Genomic DNA, 20,505 nt, shown 5'->3' with positions numbered 1-20,505 from the left:
TGAGCTTCTTTTTTTCTTTGAAATAAAACAACACGTTTTCATCTTATGTTTGACTTAGTCAAAAAAAAAAAGTTATACTCTTCAACTCATTGCTCACCACAATTAAATTGTTAAAATGATGTTCAATATAAAGTATTCTCATATTTTTAACATTTAGATAGTTTGATAGATATGTTACAGAAAACGTAAGTGTTAAGAAAAAAAGATTAAAAATATTATTAATTCTCACAATTTTCTTAACATTTAGAGAATTTGCTAGACAGCTTATATACTATCTATTTTATTTTATACTTGATTAGATCTAATATCAAACCGTGATATAATGTGCGTGACAGTATGCCTTTTATTATAATTACTTAAATTTAAAAGATATGTAGTATATTTTAATTTCTTATATAATATTCATTTTTAAAATTATATAAAAACAGTATCTTTAATACTTCTGTTTTGAATTTGCCTGTTATTTCATTTTTAAACTGAAAAAATACTTTCAAAGTTTAACTATAACATAGAAAACATATTTAACGCAGAAGTTGTGATAGCATATCTAACCACAATATAATATTTATAATTTTATTATCTTTAATATTATTCTTACAATTATTTAAAAAGGTATTTGTTTATTTTAATTTATAAGTCTATTTTTATAAACATGTTTAGTATATTATTTTAAACGCAAATCTTTTATACATTATATATATATATATATATATATATATATATATGGGGTTTGTTAATACGCGTACGCCTGTTTGTCAGTTGGTACGTTTTAACAATGTGTACCGGATTATAGCAGACAAAAATACCCTCATTTGTCATGGATTCTAAGTTTTAAGGTCAAGGATATTTAAATAATTTTCATTTTCAACAATAAAAAAAGAAAAAAGAAACCCCCAAACCCTTACTCACCTCCCTCATTCCTCTCAACCCTTTCTCTTTCATCTCTCTCACTCCAACATTTTTCTCTGTCATTTCTCTCACTCCAACATTTTTTCTGTCATCCATATTGTTGTCTAATTGAAAAAAAAATCAGAAACTCTTTGTCATTAGAGATATTTTCTCTCTCATATCAACATTCTCTCTGTCATCACTCCAACATTTTTTTTTTTTCATCTCAACTCAATTGAAGATGGTGGTGGTAATTTGAATCAGAGATATTTTTTAAAAATTGAAAAAGTTTACTCTTTTATAATCATTTTATATTTATTAATGTGTGTAAAATGAATATAAACTGTCATTTTATGTTACTCTTCTCAAATCTCAAAGGTAAAAAATGATTTTATTGTTTTTTATCTTGCACAGTGGTTAAAGTTTATTCTAAACGCCTGTAGAAGTTGATTCAGTGATAAAAAAAGGACATAAGGAAATTAAAGAAATAGGTATAGAAGAGCTCCCTAAGAGTACAATTCTTTCAATTCTAGGTTGTAATCTTACCTCATGTATTCCATACCAATAGAGAAAGGAAAAAGAAACACTGTGTAAAGAGAAAAGGACAAGGATTAGAAGTTTCTGATTTTTTTTTTTCAATTGGGGCAATAGGGATGACAGAGAAAATGTTGGAGTGAGAGAAATGAAAAAGAAAGGGTTGAGAAGAATGAGGGAGGTGAGTAAGGGTTTGGGGGTTTCTTTTTTTTAGTTTTGAGAATGAAAATTATTTAAATATCCTTGACCTTAAAACTTAGAATCCATAATAAACGAGAACATTTTTGTCTACTATAATCCGGTACACATTGTTAAAACGTACCAACTGAAAAACAGGCGTACGCGTGTTAACAAACCCATATATATATATATATATATATATATATATATATATATATATATATATATATATATATATAGTTATATTATTGCATTTGCTTAGATATGTGGCCTTCTGGAATAATTTGCTACTGAGTAAGAAATGTAAAGAAAAGAAAACTTTGATGTACAAGTTTGAATAATGTGAAATTTGATTCCAATAAAATATTGACACATGTCATTTGTTTCCTATAGATTATTCTTCCCTTGGTTTCTTACTGCTCCTGTATTTATACCATAATTTATTTTCAATTCTTGTTTCTTTTGTTTCTGTCAGACAACACTCGTTTGAGCCATTCTTTTCTGGCCTCGACCAGCAAGTACTTCACAATCCTGCACAATTTGTTTAGCAACCCTCAGTGACACCAATGTCATGCATAACACAGTCACGGCAACACAAGTTTAGAGGATAAATGAAACTTAAAAAATGTTTCAACCAAAAAATGGAAAATGTAGAGTTATTCAGCCAGCTGAATTAATGATAATTAAGACAAACAAAATCACTGAGGAAGCACATATGTATATATATTATAGATAGATAGATAGATTATCACTTTCTTACTAAATATTTGGTGAGTTAAACAGATAACTTTATGATAGATTTTACCTGTACAATTGCTTGTGCACACAGCTTCCCTGAAAGAACAGCACCTTCCATTGAAGCTAAATATTTTTGTTTTGTGTAATCTCCAGCTAAATAGAAACCTTCTATAGGAGATCTTTGAATGGGTCGACAAGGTTCACAATTTGGAACAGTTTTGTAAACCGACCTGAAACAATGTAGCAAGTTCCACTAGGATTCAGAACCCACTGAATGTAATGGCTATATAAATTTCTTTATTAGTTCTATTAAGAAAAGAACTTCAAACTTAATTTAATCTTATAAAACTGATTTGTAAAATAAAATTTGTATCTACTTATATATTATGAATTTGATTTATTTCTAGTCGATATAGAACTTCTAAAAAGTTCAATAACAACAAAAATGCTCCCAGTCCATGTTTACAAATGAAGAAAAAACAAATAATCCACCTATGTGGATCATCCGTCAAACCTTGGTGTTTTAACAACATGGTACTTGAGAATCTTAGCTTTGCTTTGGTCTGCAGAAATTTCATCAGGAAAGAGTTTGGCAAGCTCAGACATTGTTGCTGCAATGATATCTTCATCACTACGTGAAATCCATTCTTCAGCTGGTGCAAAAACCAACTCTAACATAGACCGGTTTGGGTCATAATATTCCTGCATTACATCGTAAAACAGAGTCACCCAAACAACATTCCAACATTTAATGATAACCAGACAAACATGCAGAAGAAATTCAGCCTCAAACCTTAAAAAATAATTACATAAATTTCTGAAAACATAAATAATTTGAGTTGAGAGGGTTTCCTGTTCATCTGGAAAGCACTATACTATCTCCAATTCAGATAAGTGTCTTTACTTACATAGTACTATTACTGTTAATATACAAAGGGCTGTGCTAACCCAGACCACATGCAGGACACAACTTTTGCATGTGTCAGAGGAAAAAAATCAGTGCAAACCAATGACATGAAAGAAGTGCTTACCTTGCAAGTTACAGACATGTCAGCATATACACTCAGAAGGGGACTTCTGCACGTAGAAAAATACAAAATATATGAAATGTGAGGTGATGAAAATACTTTATTTATTATCCAGAAATGCCATCAATAAATTCTTAAACAAACTCTCAGCCAAGTTAAGCAAAGAATGGAAAAGAAAGGATCCCGTCCACAAATTTTTTATTCCCTTTATCACCTTTTTTCTTCAGTAAGTTATAGCACTCTGTCTGAATATAAACATTAGGTCAAATCATAAACCTCAATACATTGGAGAGAAGACATCTTATATACTATTTTCATACTACAATATTAAGTTCTGTTTCTGATTGTCATACGAGCCCAATGTCTCAATTTATTAAGCACAAAAAGTTGGCTCGTATTATGCACTCGTGTATCAGTAAAACGGAGATACATTAAATGAACAGTATTTCTAGACACTACTAGCGTTTAAAAGTGTGAGGGAGACCTGCTAAAGAGAAGGTGATCATATGTGTTCTTCAGTTTTCTGTCAAACCTGCAGACAGGATGCAATGCAGCATGTCACCACAACAGTGGAGCTTACGATATAAACAAACATCACCACAAATACTACAAATTAATTTTGATTTTGTTGACAACAAAATGAAATAATGGTGGCTGTAATAGTTTGATTTAAAATTAAGATGTGCATGGATATAATTTTTAACATCAAAAGCCATTACTTACCATATGTGAACATTTATGACTGGGACTCCAACTAATTTGTCCAATCTCTGGAAATATGGAATCCCCTTCCAGTTGTCAGGTAAAAGAAGCTTCAGAATATCCACTGTTTTCAAGAAAAAGAAATCCTCAAAAAATTGGAGAATGGAGATTTAAAATACTAGAAAAACAAATTGATTAATACAATGGGAAAATAAGAATACAAAACCTGGAGTTGCAAACACGTAAGCATCCCCCTCCATCACCTTCCCATTACTTAGTAAGAAGCTCTTCACTGTTCCATCATCATTTAGCTCAATTTTTTTAATGCGTGAACTGAGATGAACTTCGCCACCCAAGGACTGAATATGATCAACTATTGGCATACAAAGTCTTTCAGGGGGATTACCATCCAAAAATGCCATCTTAGAACCATGTTTTTCCTATTGAAGATTTAATAATATAATATAACAATTAGTTGAAAGAGAAAAAACTATATCATAAGTTCCACAATAATGCTTGTAGAACAGTGCCTAGAAAAGAAAATGATCACACCTGAAGGAATCGGTTTAAAGCAATCAATATACATTGCATTGAAAGTTCATCAGGATTAATGAAGTTTAGTGCCTTCGACATTGCTATGAACACCTCATCAGTTACTCGATCAGGAACACCCTATCAAAAGGTGAAAACATTTTGTTATACTCAAATTATGGTAGATGGAATCTATTTTAAAGCATTATCAAGTGATACAATCTAAAAATTATAACTATAGCCACAGATATCCTTTCTCTGTTTCCCAATAAAATATATTACTGCAACTGCCAGCATTAAATTAAGAGGTAGATAAAAAATACAATATAGAAAGTTTGTTTATTCTTCCATTCTTGGAGCACAGGAGCCCCTTCACCACACTCTGGACCAAAATGACCAGTATTTCAATTCAGAGATACATGGCAAACCTGACAAAACAACTTCATCTATATCCCAGTAAGTCTCCAGCACATAAATTTTGTAATGGTAAATAAATTAACTACACTAATAAAGGCATGCAGACATAGACAATTCTCCTTATGTGGATGGAGGAAGAAAAAAGAAAGTACTTTTTTATCTTCCCCCTCCTAAAAACAAATTTCTCTTATTTATTTCTCTCCTAAGTTTCCAGAAAGACTATGAGCATCAGTTTTAATTGATAAAACTAAGTTGGAGGGGAATAAATTAATTTTATAAAAAAAAAAAGTTAAGTAATACCAGTTTTAGTACCGCACTTCTGTTTATAACAAATTCCTTTTAGGGTAACAATGATCGAAGAAAATTTAGCCACATAAAAGATGAAATTCGAAGGTATTGTTAGAAATAATCAAAGTGAAAATCTAATCATGTCATCTATAATGAAGTGTTGGAATCCTTTAAAATAACTATGGAGCAAGGACTTTTTTCTCCTTTGAAGGAGAGAGATAGAAACCGGGTATCTTAATAGAAAGAATAAGGGATTTATCCTCTCAATACAGTATCCAACGTGCAGAGCTTCGAGTGTATGCACCTCCCAAAGCCCAGGCCCCATTGACTCAAATAACGGAACTATCTCTACCTCTCAAACCCTCTTATTTATAGACCATATGCCTTATTTCTTCAACGGTTCAACCAACTAACCTAACTAATGCCATTTCTACCAGACACATAACTAACTCCCAATGAGTATCTATCAATGCTCCTCTCCTAAAAGAAAATGAACAACTGTGGCAGCTACAAATAACTTTGAATCCTCTTCAGTCAAACACAAATGAGTTCCACCATAGAAAAGAACTAATCTTAGAAAATGGCTACCCTTTACAGAATTCTTATTCTTCTCTTTGATTCGTCTGGGCTTGATCCATGAATTTAGAAAAAAAGAATCTTAACCCCTTCTGATTTCTCTCATCCTGAACCCATTACCTTGCCTCATTTTGTAGGCCTCGAGTGTTTGGAGATGATCAACTTAAGTTGTTGGGGCCTTGTCCATTAGATAAAAAGTAGATCAACTTTGAGTAATACAAATCCTACACTTGTCTCAATCACCTCACCAGCAACATTTCTACTTTTGAGTTCGGAAATGACACCCACCGTAATCCTCATCCCTAATTCCAGCATAAGGGTTGCAACAGATACACACTCGTACAAAATTTCAATTATAAATTCTACATATGAATCATTAATTGATTCATTCTAAGTGCTGTAATGAAAACATCTCCGTACATTATTTCATACTAATATAAATATCTTAGTTTGAGTTTCAAATTGATAACTATGTATAGCACTAAGACAGTAACATGAGCTTCATTTGAGTTAACCAATCAAATTCTAATGATAAAAGGACCCATTATTGACATCATCATCAAGTCACTTGAAAGTCTATTCCTAAATCACCCCATTTCAGAATAGTCATAAGATGGTCAATACTCCATCAACAGCAAACAAGACTACTCTGTGCAATTTTTAAGTCGCATTAGGTCATGACCGGTAATATACCAAAGTTACTTCAATCTATCAATCTACTGGTAAGCTTATACAACTGCTATACCTGTTTTATCATCCATTCTTTAACAGAAAGACCATCTTGAGCCTCAACATATGCCTGTCCACCAAGCATAGCTGGCAGAAGCCCAATTGCAAATTTGACTTTCTCTGGCCATGTCAGCATCTCATTGTTCCTTAATATAGCCCAGATTCCTGTTATCAGATTCATGGCATGCAACTTATAAATACTGATTAACATTTAGCACGTAAGGTACAATGAAACAAAATACTGGTTAACATCTAACAATCAGTTGTTTATTTTTAGAACAGAAAATATGTTCCTGTCCTGTAAACCAGACTGATGAAGAAAGGGATAGAGATAAGAGAGCATGAGAATATACAAACCAAGCTAAATTGCTAGTTCTCTTTCGCTTTGCAATTTTTAACTTACATAAAATGGAATCAATTTAACCCTTCTGGTTCCAATGATTATTGAATTCATTGACATATATTCAAAATCAAAATTTGAATAGAAAGTTGGGTTAAAGCCTCCAAGGAAACTAAAAATACGGGATTCTAGATTTTGAGGCACTACCCATAGCATATACAGGACAGTTGCTAGACAGTATTACAAATTTGGTAGTAGACAACTGCAAATTCTGCATGATAGGCTTTCCAAAGATAAACACATTCAATGTACAGCGACATTCAACTTCAGTTAGATATATATAAAAATGCAGAACTATAATAAGTCTTACATCTTACCATTTAACGGGGATGGAAGGACTTCGAGAAAATCAAATCGACTAAACTCTCCGGGCTTATTTGGCATAGCAAAAATCATGGAATGCTCCTTCCATTGTAACCGATCATTAATGCCAAGTTCTCCAAATAGGTTCTGCACATTAGGGTAAGCCCCAACTGCGGGAAAGGGGAAAAGGTTATGAAGAAAAGATAACTACAAAACAAGGATTCTAATAATCAAAACATGTTTATTGATCAAATAATATGATTTATTTTGTAGTTCTAGAAATATTCCTGATCATCCAATTTTTTACTCTTCTTCTAATTCTCTTTTGTCAAATGGAAAAAAAAATTATAAATAAAGTCACGATATTATTAACTTCAAAGAAGAAATATTAAAGAAAGAGTTGAGGAAATGAATGCTTAGCAGAAATTGATGAACTTACAGAAGATGTGGAGACCTGTTTCATACCAGTCTCCATCCTCATCTTTCCATGCAGCAACCTTAGAAAATGAATAATAGTATAAACACAACAAATTTATTATCTAATTAAACAGCACGCTAAAATGAGGAACAGAAGTCGTAAACAGTGACAATTTATTGACAAAGGGGTTAATTAGCAAGAAAACCTTTCCACCTAGAACGTCTCTAGCTTCCAGCAATATAGGCTTATGCCCAGCATCAGCCAAATATTTTGCAGTCGATAAACCAGCCAATCCTGCACTTATTTGAAACATTCATAAGCCCACCAAAGACAGAGAGATCAAAACTAAAGTCCAAAGATTACTTTACATACTAGTTTATCTTTAAATATCAAACATGATATCGGGGTACCCCTTTAATTTGAAATTTCACCAAAAATTGAAGATGCTGTAATTCCATAACTTTTTTTACTTTTTTCCTGATGCCTGTCCCAAGCAGGCTCCTAAGTTTAACACGTCAACATTAAAAGACAATGCATGAAATGAAAAGGGCATAAAGAGGTCCTAATCTGAAACACCCAGAACAACTAAAGCAAGAAAACCTACAAAATTTGGCAGCAAAAACACATTTTTCATGCATAAAACGAAATATACAAGCATAGGCACAGCTTGCTTATTACCTGCACCGGCAATAACGACCTTCAACGGTTCTAGTGGACGCGGAGAAGCACGAAAGGTGGAAGACAAGTAAGCAGCTTCGACGAAATTAACGGTGTTTTCAAGCTCTGGTCGTGGATAATCGACGCAAACGACACGCAGAGGAGAGAAATGGTTCCTTTTAGGAGCACGAATTGAAGCGGGTCGCACATTAACGCCCATAGAGTCGCTCCCACCAAACGACAACGAAATTCTGGCATCTGCAGAACCCAGCTTGGGATTGGACATGTGTCTGGCGCCAAGCAGGCAATTCAAGTTGGCAGCAGATATATATCCAGAAGCAGCCATTGGAGCAAAGAACCCCAAATTGATAAACAAAACAGAGCCTGAATTAAAAACATGCATGTTAAAAATACTGTAGCGGAATTGAAACGTATGAAACTGTGGTTTGAAAGTTGAAGAAGTGAAAGGAGTGAGATTGAGTACCAAACGAAACTTGCAGTCTGAAGAGAGAGAAAGAAAGAGAGTAGTGGAGAGAGCACAGACGCAGCGCTTTGAAAGGGTGGGTGTTGTGTGGTGCGTTTTAAGAATAATTTTGCTGTCGTGAGCTGAGGCTGAATGGAAAGTGGGAAAAACAAGGACAAAATCCAGATCATAAATGACAATAATACCCGTTACGTCTCTTCTTATTTATGTGTTATTTTGGCCAACACAACATACAATATTCTGGTATATGTTCTTGAGTTAGATAATATGGTTGTTCGGTTCTGCAACCTGAGAACAATGAAAAGATTCCTAGTCGGAAACTGTTAAAACTTCCGTTTTTCAAATTTTCATATATTAAGGATGTTGTAGTAATTTAAGATAAACCAGCATAAAGAAAAATTATATATATATATATATATATATATATATATATATATATACCATTTTCGTATTTAACTTAAAATTTTATATTATCCGTATTTATATTTATATTTGCTTAATACAAGGATTTTTCATTAACATTAGAGTGTGTTAAAATAATACTCTAAAAGAATTTATTTGCCATCTCTAAACTTTAGTTTAAAATATTGTGTTCTTTTTCCACTTCTCCACAAGTGAATATGATTTGAAAAAGAATAAGAAAATCAACATGTGAAAGAAACAGGACAAGAAATCATGTGTAATTAAGACACCGATAAAAAAATATTAAAAATATAAGTGAATTTTGTGAATATATAATTTTGAAATCAAAACCGCTTCATATAATAGAAACTAAAATTATATATTTAATCCTATATATATAAGTTTATTTTTTTTATCAGTTTAAAAAGTTAAAGATATTCATACTTATAATTGTATTTATTAAAACAAATATTTCTCATCAAAATTTATTTGACTGATTTTTTTTTTTCACCTCTGCCCAATTGGATATGCTTTGAAGAAAAAGAAAACTGAAAAATATAATAAATACTGTATCAGTAGAAGAGATAATGAAGGAAACAAGGAGATACTATTATACTTTAACAAGTGTTTAGGAAAGAGACAAAAATAATAAAAAATGACAGGTAATATCAGTTACACTTAATTTTAAGTCTTTTAATTAGGATAGTTCTATTTCAAAATCAATAATTAAACAAACTCAGAATTAATTAATATCTCTTTATGTACATTAAAATTAAGTTTAATTAAGTTTTTATTACGTGATAAATGTGAGACTTTTCAATTAATTTCATAATAAATTTTTATGGTTTATTAAATTTTAATTAAATTAAAAACTTTTTAAGTATTTGATGTTCATTTTTTTTAATCAGGTGATTGAAAAGGAATTTTAAGACCTAATATGAAAGAAAAATAATTTTGACATACCTAAAATTTTTTATGTTCATTTCATATTATTATTTTTTACTTTTTATTTCTTTTTTTCTAAATATAAAAAATTATATTTTTATAATTATTTTACTTCTTTGTCTTCTATGTCAAATCAACATAAAAATATATTGTTACCATTCTACATTGAAGAAAAATGTTGACTTTTTCATTATAATGTAATTAAAGTCTTGCAAAGATGTAGAATAAACCCAATCCACTACATAACCTAATCTCTCTACACATGTATACTGGGATTTCAGTCATTACATTTAATCATAAGTTATGAAGATTAAAATAGACGCATATCCCCTCTCAGCAGATACGATTACATAGTTTACGGCGGGCATATTGTGTACACTATCTCAAATTTTGTAACAAGCCTTCAATGAAAGTATTTACCTACTATAAATATTTCAAGAACTCTGTACAAAAATACAAATTATTTCTTCAACAAAACCCTAACTGTAAAACTCTAAAACATTCTTCAAACAACACTGTGTTGAAGAACTGGGCATTACTTAAAAATCTCGGAAACTCATTTTCGGATCCATGATTTTTCCACCCCCGCGTCCTCTGCCCCTTCCACCTTTTCTTGCCCCTCTACCTCTTCCTCTTGAGCTCATGTGCTTGAAACTTCTACCATGTTTCATTTCCACAAGGGAATGAAGCAACTCATCGCATAGAATGCAGCCTCGGTGCAAGGTTGCTCCGTCTTCCAGAGGAGTTGTTTTCTTGTTGAAGTCTACTTCTATGATTGAAGAGTCACATTCACCGCACCGCTCTTTAGTTGTGGAGATTCTGTGAGCGCCTTGTGCAAGAAAAACTAGGCAATTACACATATTACAACAAAGTTTCCATCTGGGAGCACTTATTGGGTCTAAGACAAGTGTTCCACTGCACTCTGGACAAGCACATACACCCTGGGAAACCAGAGAATTTGGGCAACTTGGATGAGGGCATAGGCTGCAGGGCATGCCGGATCCCTTGCCAATCTTGCCAACACTACCAGTTTTAGCGGTATTGATGAGTGCTTCAATGCCTTCGAATGGGGGATTACTGTAGCAGTATGGGCATAGTGGGAATGATTTACCATCTGGACCAGGCATAGAGCAAATTAAAAGCTCAAAATTGTCTAAAGGACAAGACAATTCTTTGTACAGCTGCAGAAAAAGTTGAAGAAATGTGAATGACTGGCATTTGGCACACCAAACAACATAGCAGCAAAAAAGACTAAATGAAACAGTAAATATCCAATGGGCAGCACATGTATTAGGAGAGTAACAATTTTTTAATTAGTTTCTTACAACTGCATTCTGTTTTGCCTTAATTTCTAGAACTGTGTTCTGTATAATTTTTTTTTTTTTTTCTTTCAGGTTGTATCTTGTATAAGCTACTGACTCTGTATTTGTGAAATATATCAATCATTCTTGCAAAATATTATTACCACGATTCCTTCTCAACTACTTCTAACTTTCCCAAGTATATTTACACTCAATCCGCCAGAGCAGAGTGTTTGACAAATATTACCCCAATCCTCTTCTTTCTTATCTTTGTTCCACATCTCTGAGGGAGAGAAGCCCAAATAATAATGATGATTACAAGTTTAGACAAGTTAGGAGGAACTGAATGGTGAGAAGGTACACTAAAAGTCCTCTTGCTCGTGATCTAATAATAAACAGTGAAGCCACTGTGCATGATAGCATACATAATGTAGGTCCGTAGGAATCTTAAAAGGGATGTTTATGTAGTCATCCTCCAATTATATAGATATGGTAGTTATTAAATTAATGTAACCACTCCAAGTATGAAAGCTATAACACATTCTGAAAATGAAACGGAAATCTCTCAATAGTTTTCTGACAGAAATGACATTTTATGCCTGCATATCAGAGGTCTGAAACTCGGGATTTGTTATATGATATTGTTTTGAAGGAAAAAGGCACGAATGGTTGAAAGGAAGTCAGCCCCAATAACAAATTAGCTTAGGACAAGAAAGTAGAAGGAAGAGGAGATAAATTGTAAACAGGGAAAAATAGGAAGACTTTACTCTTCCGAATAAGGATGGGGAGAAATGTTAAAAAGGCTACTTGATACAATCACACAAAATACTCCAGAATCAAATTCACAGTAATATTAATTTACCAAAATTCAACAGTTTGTCAAGAGTCGATATTATTAGACAGGCTATATAATACTACCTTGATGTTTCCCTTCTGTGGGAGATAATAAACCTCCTCACATGTACCACAATACAATCGTGGAGGCTGAGAAGAAATGTACTTCATGTATCTCAAGCATTTACCACATTTACTCAGAATACGCCCTGAATCAGTAAGAGTAGAAAACTGTGCTTCAAATAATGCATCCATATCTTCAATCTGACCAAGATAGAAAGCAACAGAATTAGTATAACAATGTAACCTACATCCATGTGCAACTTAGTAGCAAATGTCACGGGGACTCTTTATGGACAATATCTTAAAGGAAAGAATATAGATTTCTACTCCGGATACATATGGAATAAATCCAGTATGCATCAACTCATGGATGCATTCAAAGGAGAAGTCCAAAACCTCATAGCCTTACAAAAGCATACGTTATTAATAAAAGGTTTGACAAACAACAGTAAGCATAGATTGTAAAACCAAAGCAAAAGATGTAATGAACCCAGGGAAATACAGGATAAACTGTGACCGGACCAAATTAGAGAGAAAAAAAGAGTAAATTTTTACCCAAACAAGTTCAAAAGAACATGATCTTCAGGTTAAGGTTGGAGAAAGGAGAATAAACAGAAATTATTTAGTATAAACAAATAAGTCTAATGTGTTGTGAAAAATGAAAATCAATTGTACACAACCATATTATCACCAACACAAGAAGAAGTACTAAACCAAAATTAGCCAACCTTTTTGACGAAGTAACTAAACTTCTGCGTGAACTGTTGGATTACATGCTGCACCACATGTCGATGATCCACCTGACCCTTGGCAATAAGAGTAATTTGTTGCTCAATGAAGCTACGAATATCGGGCAGGCAGAGATCTGGATCTATAGTTTGATAACCTCTTACTAATGTAATGCCTAATGGGGTTGGGACAAGCTTTCTGCCTGCTTGTACCTGCAATTTGACTAGATGAATATCCACACAATGATGCTTCTATATAGGCTAGATGTCTATATCCATTACCTGCACATAATTCCGTTCACATATGTTGTTAATATGTACAGGAATTGAAGCATCTGTTCCTATTCCATTCTTCTCCATCAGCGATATCAGCTCACTTTCAGTTAGGTAATCTGGAGCACTGGTACTCCCCTGTAGAAGTTGTGGGGTTAGATATCCGTAAAATATACAGAACTCTAATGCAAAATGGCTTTCAACATTTTTCTTCTTCCCAGAAATGGATATATGATTCAACTATCTATTTGAATATAAAACTGAACAGTTCCCTTTAAGGCCGTACACCATCACCAAAAAAGACTAGAAATGGCTAGAAGTTAGGAACAAATCTAAAATAATGCATACAGAATCTGAATGAGTCAGGAGGCACCACAGTTACCTCATAGAGCTCCAACTTTGATATTTCTATTTTCTGGCCTTTTACAAATGATGGAATATTTTTATCATTTAAGGCCAACCAAGGCATTATAGAAGTAAATCCTTTGGTGACAACATGCTGCCCTGTACAATGAAAGGACTCTCCACCAATGGAAAACTCAACCTTTTTCCTGGAATGATGACAATAATGTAAGAAAAAACTAAATGTTTATCAAGTCCATTTTGCAAGGGCATGTGAATATTTGCAATAGTTTAGGCAAAGATTAAGTTAAGAAGAAAGAAGCAGAAATATGATGCCAATATATTCTGTAAACATTATATTATTATGATTATGACAACAACATGGGGGAAGCCACATCCTGAATATTCTACCACGTGCACTTTGATACAGTTGGACAATAAGATATTGGAAGAGAGAAAATTCTAATATATTGCAGAGTCTATCTATTTTTGAATTTATGAAGAGATATTACCCTGGTTTAGTACATTGTTATAAAACGTTTGACATTTATACCCAGTCTGCAGTATTGCTAAAATTATCAAAATGTTTAATTATCCAAATAGATCCACAAATAACATAAATTAGCAAGATTTCCTCAGATAAAACAATCCAAACAAAAGGCACATGACAACTGTGGAAACACTAGAATGCTGTCAAAACCATAAGGCGATGATCAAGAAACGTAGAAACAGTATAAATGTTTACCTTATATACTTGCAGTCCGGAGAAACTGTACCTATGAAGTGTTGACAAATATATTGGTACAGCTTCCAAGCATCATTGCCCAGCATATCTTCTGCTGCTGATCTCATTGGGGTAATGGGAGGATGGTCACCTGCATCTGTTCCCAGACGAGGTTTTTGATAACCAGTGGTAAGTAGCCCGTGTACATAATTACCCCATGTTGGATTATTTGTTTGTGCAGAGAGCACACCACGAAAGTCAAACGAAGGAGGGTATGCTGTGCTTTCTGTGCGTGGATAACTTGAGAAACATTGTGCAGAAACCAATCAAACATCAGTACATCCTACAAATTAAGAAAATATAACATTATTAATATTGAAGACCAGGAGATTGTGAGAAAACCTGATGAAACCTTGAGTATATAACCGTTCCGCTAGTTGCATAGCCATCTGAGGTCCAAATCCTAGAGCACTTGAAGCAACCTGAAAAGAACATTGTACCCAAGTTATTTTGCATTAACTCAAGAAATAAACACTGAATTCGAAATGAAATATAAAAACAGTCTGATTTTTACAGCAGATTTGAGAACAAACATTAAAAGAGCTCCACAGAATAAAGCATCATTACATAATAGTGGAATTTTGCATCTGATATATAGAAAGAAAATTCAAATGTATCCATTATTTAAAGTTTAAAAATGTTATTTTCCGCATGTGATTGTTAACCTTTAGAAGGTTCACTGTGTTTAGACCAACAGGACGACTTTTGGTTTCCTGTTTTTCTGATATTTCAGTAACTTCCAAAAGTCCATCTTCAGAAACAAGCTTTTGAAACATCATAGCAACCTGAAATGGAATAAAAGTGTCAAAAGGATGTCCTTCATCTGTTGGTTTGAGACAAAGAAAGAACACAAATATAAAGGAATAGAATTGTTCACATTTATGTCAAACAATCTGCCACGATGCCATTCTAGCTGAATTTCATAGCCATTTTGAATTATGTAAGGGTGCAAACTCCAAAACTTTTCTGGCTTGAAAGTGTTTATTTGTAAATATCGCTGCACACAAAATCCTAAGGTTGGAGTCTGACACGGACCATAGCTGAAATAGGCAACAATTACCCCAATCAATAACTTCATCAAAGTTTAAACAAATAATGTTCAGATGCAAGTAGATCTAGAGAAGATATTGCAGCTTGCATTTCTAGGAGGCAATGCATGCCAAGCCTAGGAACCTAACCAATCTCAGGTCTGGAATGCATAAAAGAACAAGAATATCATAACAAAACAAAATAAAACACAGCAAAGACATAATGATAACATAGTCATTAATTTATTACAAAGGGATTAATTGCTACTTGAATAAAAAAAATTAAAGAGAACTAAACTAGTATCACATCACATTACTAATTGTTCCAACAGCTTCAGCTACAAGAAAATGGATTCATGATATAGACAAAGCTGATCTTGAAATCAACAGTATCATTGCAAGAAGAATAGTAAGTTGATCGGTCTCTTTCTTTTGGGATTTGCAGAAACAGAATGAGGCTTTAAGCATTTTGAACTTAAGACATTATTAGCAGCCTTGTGTGGTTTAGAGGTCTCAACTGTCTGACCTTTCTCTGGCAATTAACAAGCCAAAAACTAAGTAAACCCTCACTGCAATCAACATCGAGTAGCTAATTTTTTTATTTTTGACACAATTCCTGTGGCAAGGTTTAGTTGAAGCACTATAATGCAAATCTCTATTCAGCTCTTGCTACTCTGGGATATGCACAAGTTACATATTCTGTTTTCAAATAATTCTAAATAGAAAGATATGACTATGATTCTTCTTCATCATCATCATCGTCAACAACAACAAAGTCTTATCTCATTAGGTGAGAGAGATTGACTGCATGGATCACACAATATCATTCGACGCGGTTAAAAATCAAAGGCTGTCATTCTTCACAAATGAAATATCAAACCAAAAATGGCAAAACATAGAAAATACAATAAAAATAAATAAATAATGAAATACAGAGCAGAAAACTAACGAGATGACCCTGGAGTCTAGGTTCCCATATTTTCCCTGGAAATAACTCGTTTGAAATCGAGTGAACGCAACTCCAACTTTCAAATCTATCTCTTGCCTAGCATCTACAGCCATGGCCTCATCTTTATTTGGTCTCACAAGGTTGTCTAAGGCCTTCACAACATCTTTCTCAGTAACAGAAGAGAACCGTGCACGGTAAGTGTCATTTGTTTTGAAACCAGTACACTGTATAACTGCAACAACATTCAATATTTTATATGGTTCAAAATATGATTTGAAATTTTGGAGTTGATTAACTCATTCCAAAAAATACTGAATTTGAAAGCATAATCTGCAGAAAAACAAGATGCTCCATTATAACACAAGGCTAGATTATATGTTCATTGCAAATGGCAAAGGGAAATTTTGAAATGTAGGGAAGGCCAACCTTTGGTGGTGTAACCGATACACATAAAGCACGAAAAACAAAATAGAAAATATTAAGTCTCCTTAATATAAGCAACTTGAAATATTGCACAGAAGGCCACTCTTAGCTGGCAATTTCGTCATAGTACCTTAAGGAGAAAGTAAAACAAAGAAAGGATAAAAATATTAGATGCAAATACTAAGCTGCCAGTATTAAACAAACCTATAGAATATTATTGACTAATAGTCTTTCTAAGAGATAGAGATTGGGCTTAAGAGTTTTGTTCATCCTAAAACAAGGGTACTGTGGCAGCCTTTTTTTACATTTTAATATTCAATTTATTCTTTCTGCGCAAGCTACCTTAGACAACTACAAGTAGATTTGTTCTAAGAGCTAGTTTTTTTTTTCAATAACAATAAAAACTCACATCTACTAACTTTGCATTGCCAAAATCAACAAATATAAAAAAATAAAGAAGAATAACAAGGGTAGTGACATATATGTTAAAATGAAAAACTATACAGTTACCCTCAAAACATATATTTTCTCCTTCACGATCACAATCTAACCATAATACCAAATAACGACATCCACGAGCTTCTTGACTTAAATGTCTACAAATATGTGCCTGAATGAAAAAAAAAAAAAAATGTGTCAGTAACTGCAGGAAATCATCACAAATAAGTCAATATAATCAGGCCTTTACAACACCCTGTGCAAAGCATTTAAAACAGTATCATGTCTCGTACCACTGACATAGAAACTGCTAGAATAAATAAACAAGATAGCATATAAAATGAGCACTTATGACCCTTGATAAGAGTCAAGATCAAGTGAAACTTTGAAATGATACCAGACCTTCTTTGATCAAGCAATCTACACCCAACAGCTTAGTTCAAACTCAACAAAACTGTGAAAAGTGCGTGCACTGCCCACTTTTGGATGCCACTATATTCACTTAATAGGATATTTAGGAGTTAAAGCAACTCTTGGCTTCATTTTTTTTTTCCAAGCTTCTACAACTTTGCATCTAAAAGGAATGTGTCTAAAAGTTTATGAACTGAGTTAACTTTTCTCCAGCAAGCTGAGGCACACAAAATGACCTTCCACACCCCTACCTCTATCCCTTTCCAATGACTTATGAAAACCTATTAATGATACATGTTACAAATACGTAATTATTTGTGATAGAAAGTTATATTTATTTGCCATTGGAAAAAAAAATCCCTTGTATGCCTACGACCTGCAGCCCTTTTGTAGTATTCAAAGATAGAAGAACTCAAAAACACATAAAAACTATAAAAAAAAAAAAAAAAAAAAAAAGTTCCAGAACATTTCCCCCTTGTGAATTTCTAAGCACATTTAGAAAACATTAAGAAAACCGCCATCAATCTTTAGGAAATGTATATAGACAGATAGATCACTACCAAAAATTTAATGTTATTGTCTCCTCTAACTTCATACCAACTGTGAGCATACAAAGCATCATGAAATTGGGTTTCGGTTTTAGTTAGGAAAACAAACACAGTAATCTATCTTGCTACCGATTACTCCAGATAATGTATAAATGATTTTATGAGAAGACATAGAGGAGCCAGTGCAACAACAACTGAGCCTCTTCTACTGTGATTTGTGAATCATGTCCACCGACAAACAACAGATCTGACAGAAAAGCAGGAAATAGTACTAGGAAAATATATGTAAAGGAATACCTTTGGGTTTGACTCATTCTTTATAACCTGAGCCTGAAAAAGATCTAACGGATCTGTGGCTGTCCAATCTTGATATTTAGCAGGAAAATCTACACTAGATTATCAACAAAATATAGAAAACCCAGAGTGAATACTCAAAACACTCAGGATTTAAGACATGTGTATCGTGCAGTGAGACCAAATAGCATAGTTTGCATCATAAACTGTTCCAACCTTCAAAAAATTAGTAGAAAACAAGACACTTGCTACACTTTCAATGACAATGAAATTAAACCACAAAATAGATAGAGGTTCATGTAAAACAACTCCAGTGATTTAATCATATATTATGCACTATCCTTTGGTTCCTTTGATCATATGGAAGTTGTGGAACAGCATCGTAATATAGAATTTCTTGCTTTGCATGCCACTCACTGAGTTTCTACAGTATTACTTAACATTTAATCTAACACAACTTCCATTTCAAAGAGAGACATGACAAATGGAGTGCAAATGCCTCATAATATTTCAAAAGATATACAAAATAAAAAATAAAAGCTTAAATGAAAATCTTTATAAGTGATCTCCTCGAAAAAAGATAAGAAAAATACCTGAATACGTGCCCAATAACTGATGTTACTTTAAAATATGCAGGCGATCCCAGAAACTTCCCGTCAAATTCATGAACTTCCGTACTTCCCCTCCTCGTAAACATCTGCTTACATTATGTGCTTCAAAAAGTTTAATTTTACGTACAACTAATATTTATACTCAGTGCAAAATATTTACACTGAAAATCAGTCACATTCACATATCATCTAAAGTATGTGTAATTATTAGAAAAGTTAACAAACCTATCACACTTGACAATATGAGATTAGATCAGACTAAAAACTGTCACTGCGTTCTGATTAAATTATAAAAGTAAAAAAACTATCATACATGGCAATATGTGATTGAATAACAGTGTAAAAATCTGCAGTGAATTCTAATTAAATAATAATAGTAATATGAGACTCGGTTGCATTGAGGAAACATCTACATAGGATTTGAATTGAGGAAACATATATAGGTTTTGAAGTAAGACAGTGTGTATACGAAATGCGAAAACGTGTACCTGAGCGCGAGAGAGAACAGAAGCAATAGAGAGAGCGATGCTCGGCTTCTCTGCCACCTGAGAGGAAAATCACAAAACAAAAGGTCAGAACAACAACACCAAGAACACCGCATGGAATCAATATCCATGAGAGGACTGAATTTATCTGACCATCAGAACTTTCGGAATGGGAGGCGCCATGCTTCTATTCAACTTCTCTCTGCTTCAGCTGCGCGAAGAGAGAGTGAACAACAAAAAAATAGTATCGTTTTTCAAACGGGATTGGAAATCTGTGCCTCGCACGCTATAAAATTATTTTAAATAATACACATTAATAAAGCTAACTCAAAATAATTTAAAATATAAAATACTTTTGATTATACTGTATACTTTTTAAAATTTAATTCAAATGTTATGATAAAATAAGTTTAACGAAATACATAATACAGTGTTATCTAAAAGTTCAATATGAGAATATATATCTTTTACGCTTAACCTATGTATCTTCAGAACTTTTTACTTCATTTTTTATGATCGTTTGAATTTCTTTCAAATAAATCTCAATATATTATTATAACTTTTAATTTCGATTATATTACATAAAGGTTTTAAGAAAATTGTAGTCGGTATTAATTTTTCACAAACGCGATTTTTTCTATGATTTTAACTTTTGGGAAAATAGTTATAGCGTTTTTTTTTTGTGAACCTGTTCATTCAAATTTAAAAATTTAAATTTATTTGAAAAATGTGTCCTTAATAAAAGAAATGTCGTGGATGATTTTCAAAACCAC

General features: G+C 32.9%; 2 protein-coding genes across 3 annotated transcripts; both read right to left on the bottom strand.

Moving 5' to 3' along the window:
• Positions 1 to 1,869: 1,869 nt before the first annotated feature.
• LOC106778315 (phytoene dehydrogenase, chloroplastic/chromoplastic) lies at positions 1,870 to 9,107 on the bottom strand. Its single transcript, XM_014666265.2, has 14 exons — positions 8,874 to 9,107; positions 8,411 to 8,773; positions 7,938 to 8,026; positions 7,754 to 7,811; positions 7,329 to 7,484; positions 6,628 to 6,776; positions 4,623 to 4,742; positions 4,297 to 4,510; positions 4,092 to 4,194; positions 3,853 to 3,900; positions 3,372 to 3,417; positions 2,855 to 3,042; positions 2,408 to 2,570; positions 1,870 to 2,133 (listed from the first exon to the last, which is right to left on the bottom strand). Exons 2-14 carry the CDS (start codon positions 8,733 to 8,735, stop codon positions 2,074 to 2,076), a joined length of 1,719 nt encoding a protein of 572 aa, XP_014521751.1. The 5' UTR covers positions 8,736 to 8,773; positions 8,874 to 9,107; the 3' UTR covers positions 1,870 to 2,073.
• Positions 9,108 to 10,440: 1,333 nt separating this feature from the next.
• LOC106778290 (DNA topoisomerase 3-beta) lies at positions 10,441 to 20,007 on the bottom strand. Of its 2 annotated transcripts, XM_014666232.2 has the most exons (15): positions 19,886 to 20,007; positions 19,736 to 19,792; positions 19,230 to 19,333; positions 18,640 to 18,733; positions 17,456 to 17,555; positions 16,523 to 16,754; positions 15,423 to 15,585; positions 15,211 to 15,330; positions 14,888 to 14,967; positions 14,507 to 14,785; positions 13,802 to 13,970; positions 13,429 to 13,557; positions 13,147 to 13,359; positions 12,440 to 12,619; positions 10,441 to 11,401 (listed from the first exon to the last, which is right to left on the bottom strand). In XM_014666232.2, the coding sequence occupies exons 1-15, from the start codon at positions 19,913 to 19,915 to the stop codon at positions 10,760 to 10,762; spliced, it is 2,592 nt and encodes an 863-aa protein (XP_014521718.1). In that variant the 5' UTR covers positions 19,916 to 20,007; the 3' UTR covers positions 10,441 to 10,759. The 2 variants fall into 2 exon arrangements, with proteins under 2 accessions (XP_014521718.1, XP_022631853.1); XM_022776132.1 differs by lacking the exons at positions 17,456 to 17,555; positions 18,640 to 18,733; positions 19,230 to 19,333; positions 19,736 to 19,792; positions 19,886 to 20,007 and adding an exon at positions 16,949 to 17,436.
• Positions 20,008 to 20,505: the final 498 nt, after the last annotated feature.

This window comes from Vigna radiata, unplaced genomic scaffold (assembly GCF_000741045.1).
Source record: "Vigna radiata var. radiata cultivar VC1973A unplaced genomic scaffold, Vradiata_ver6 scaffold_246, whole genome shotgun sequence".
NCBI classification, from domain to species: domain Eukaryota; kingdom Viridiplantae; phylum Streptophyta; class Magnoliopsida; order Fabales; family Fabaceae; genus Vigna; species Vigna radiata.
This window is presented reverse-complemented; position numbering and strand designations above follow the sequence as displayed.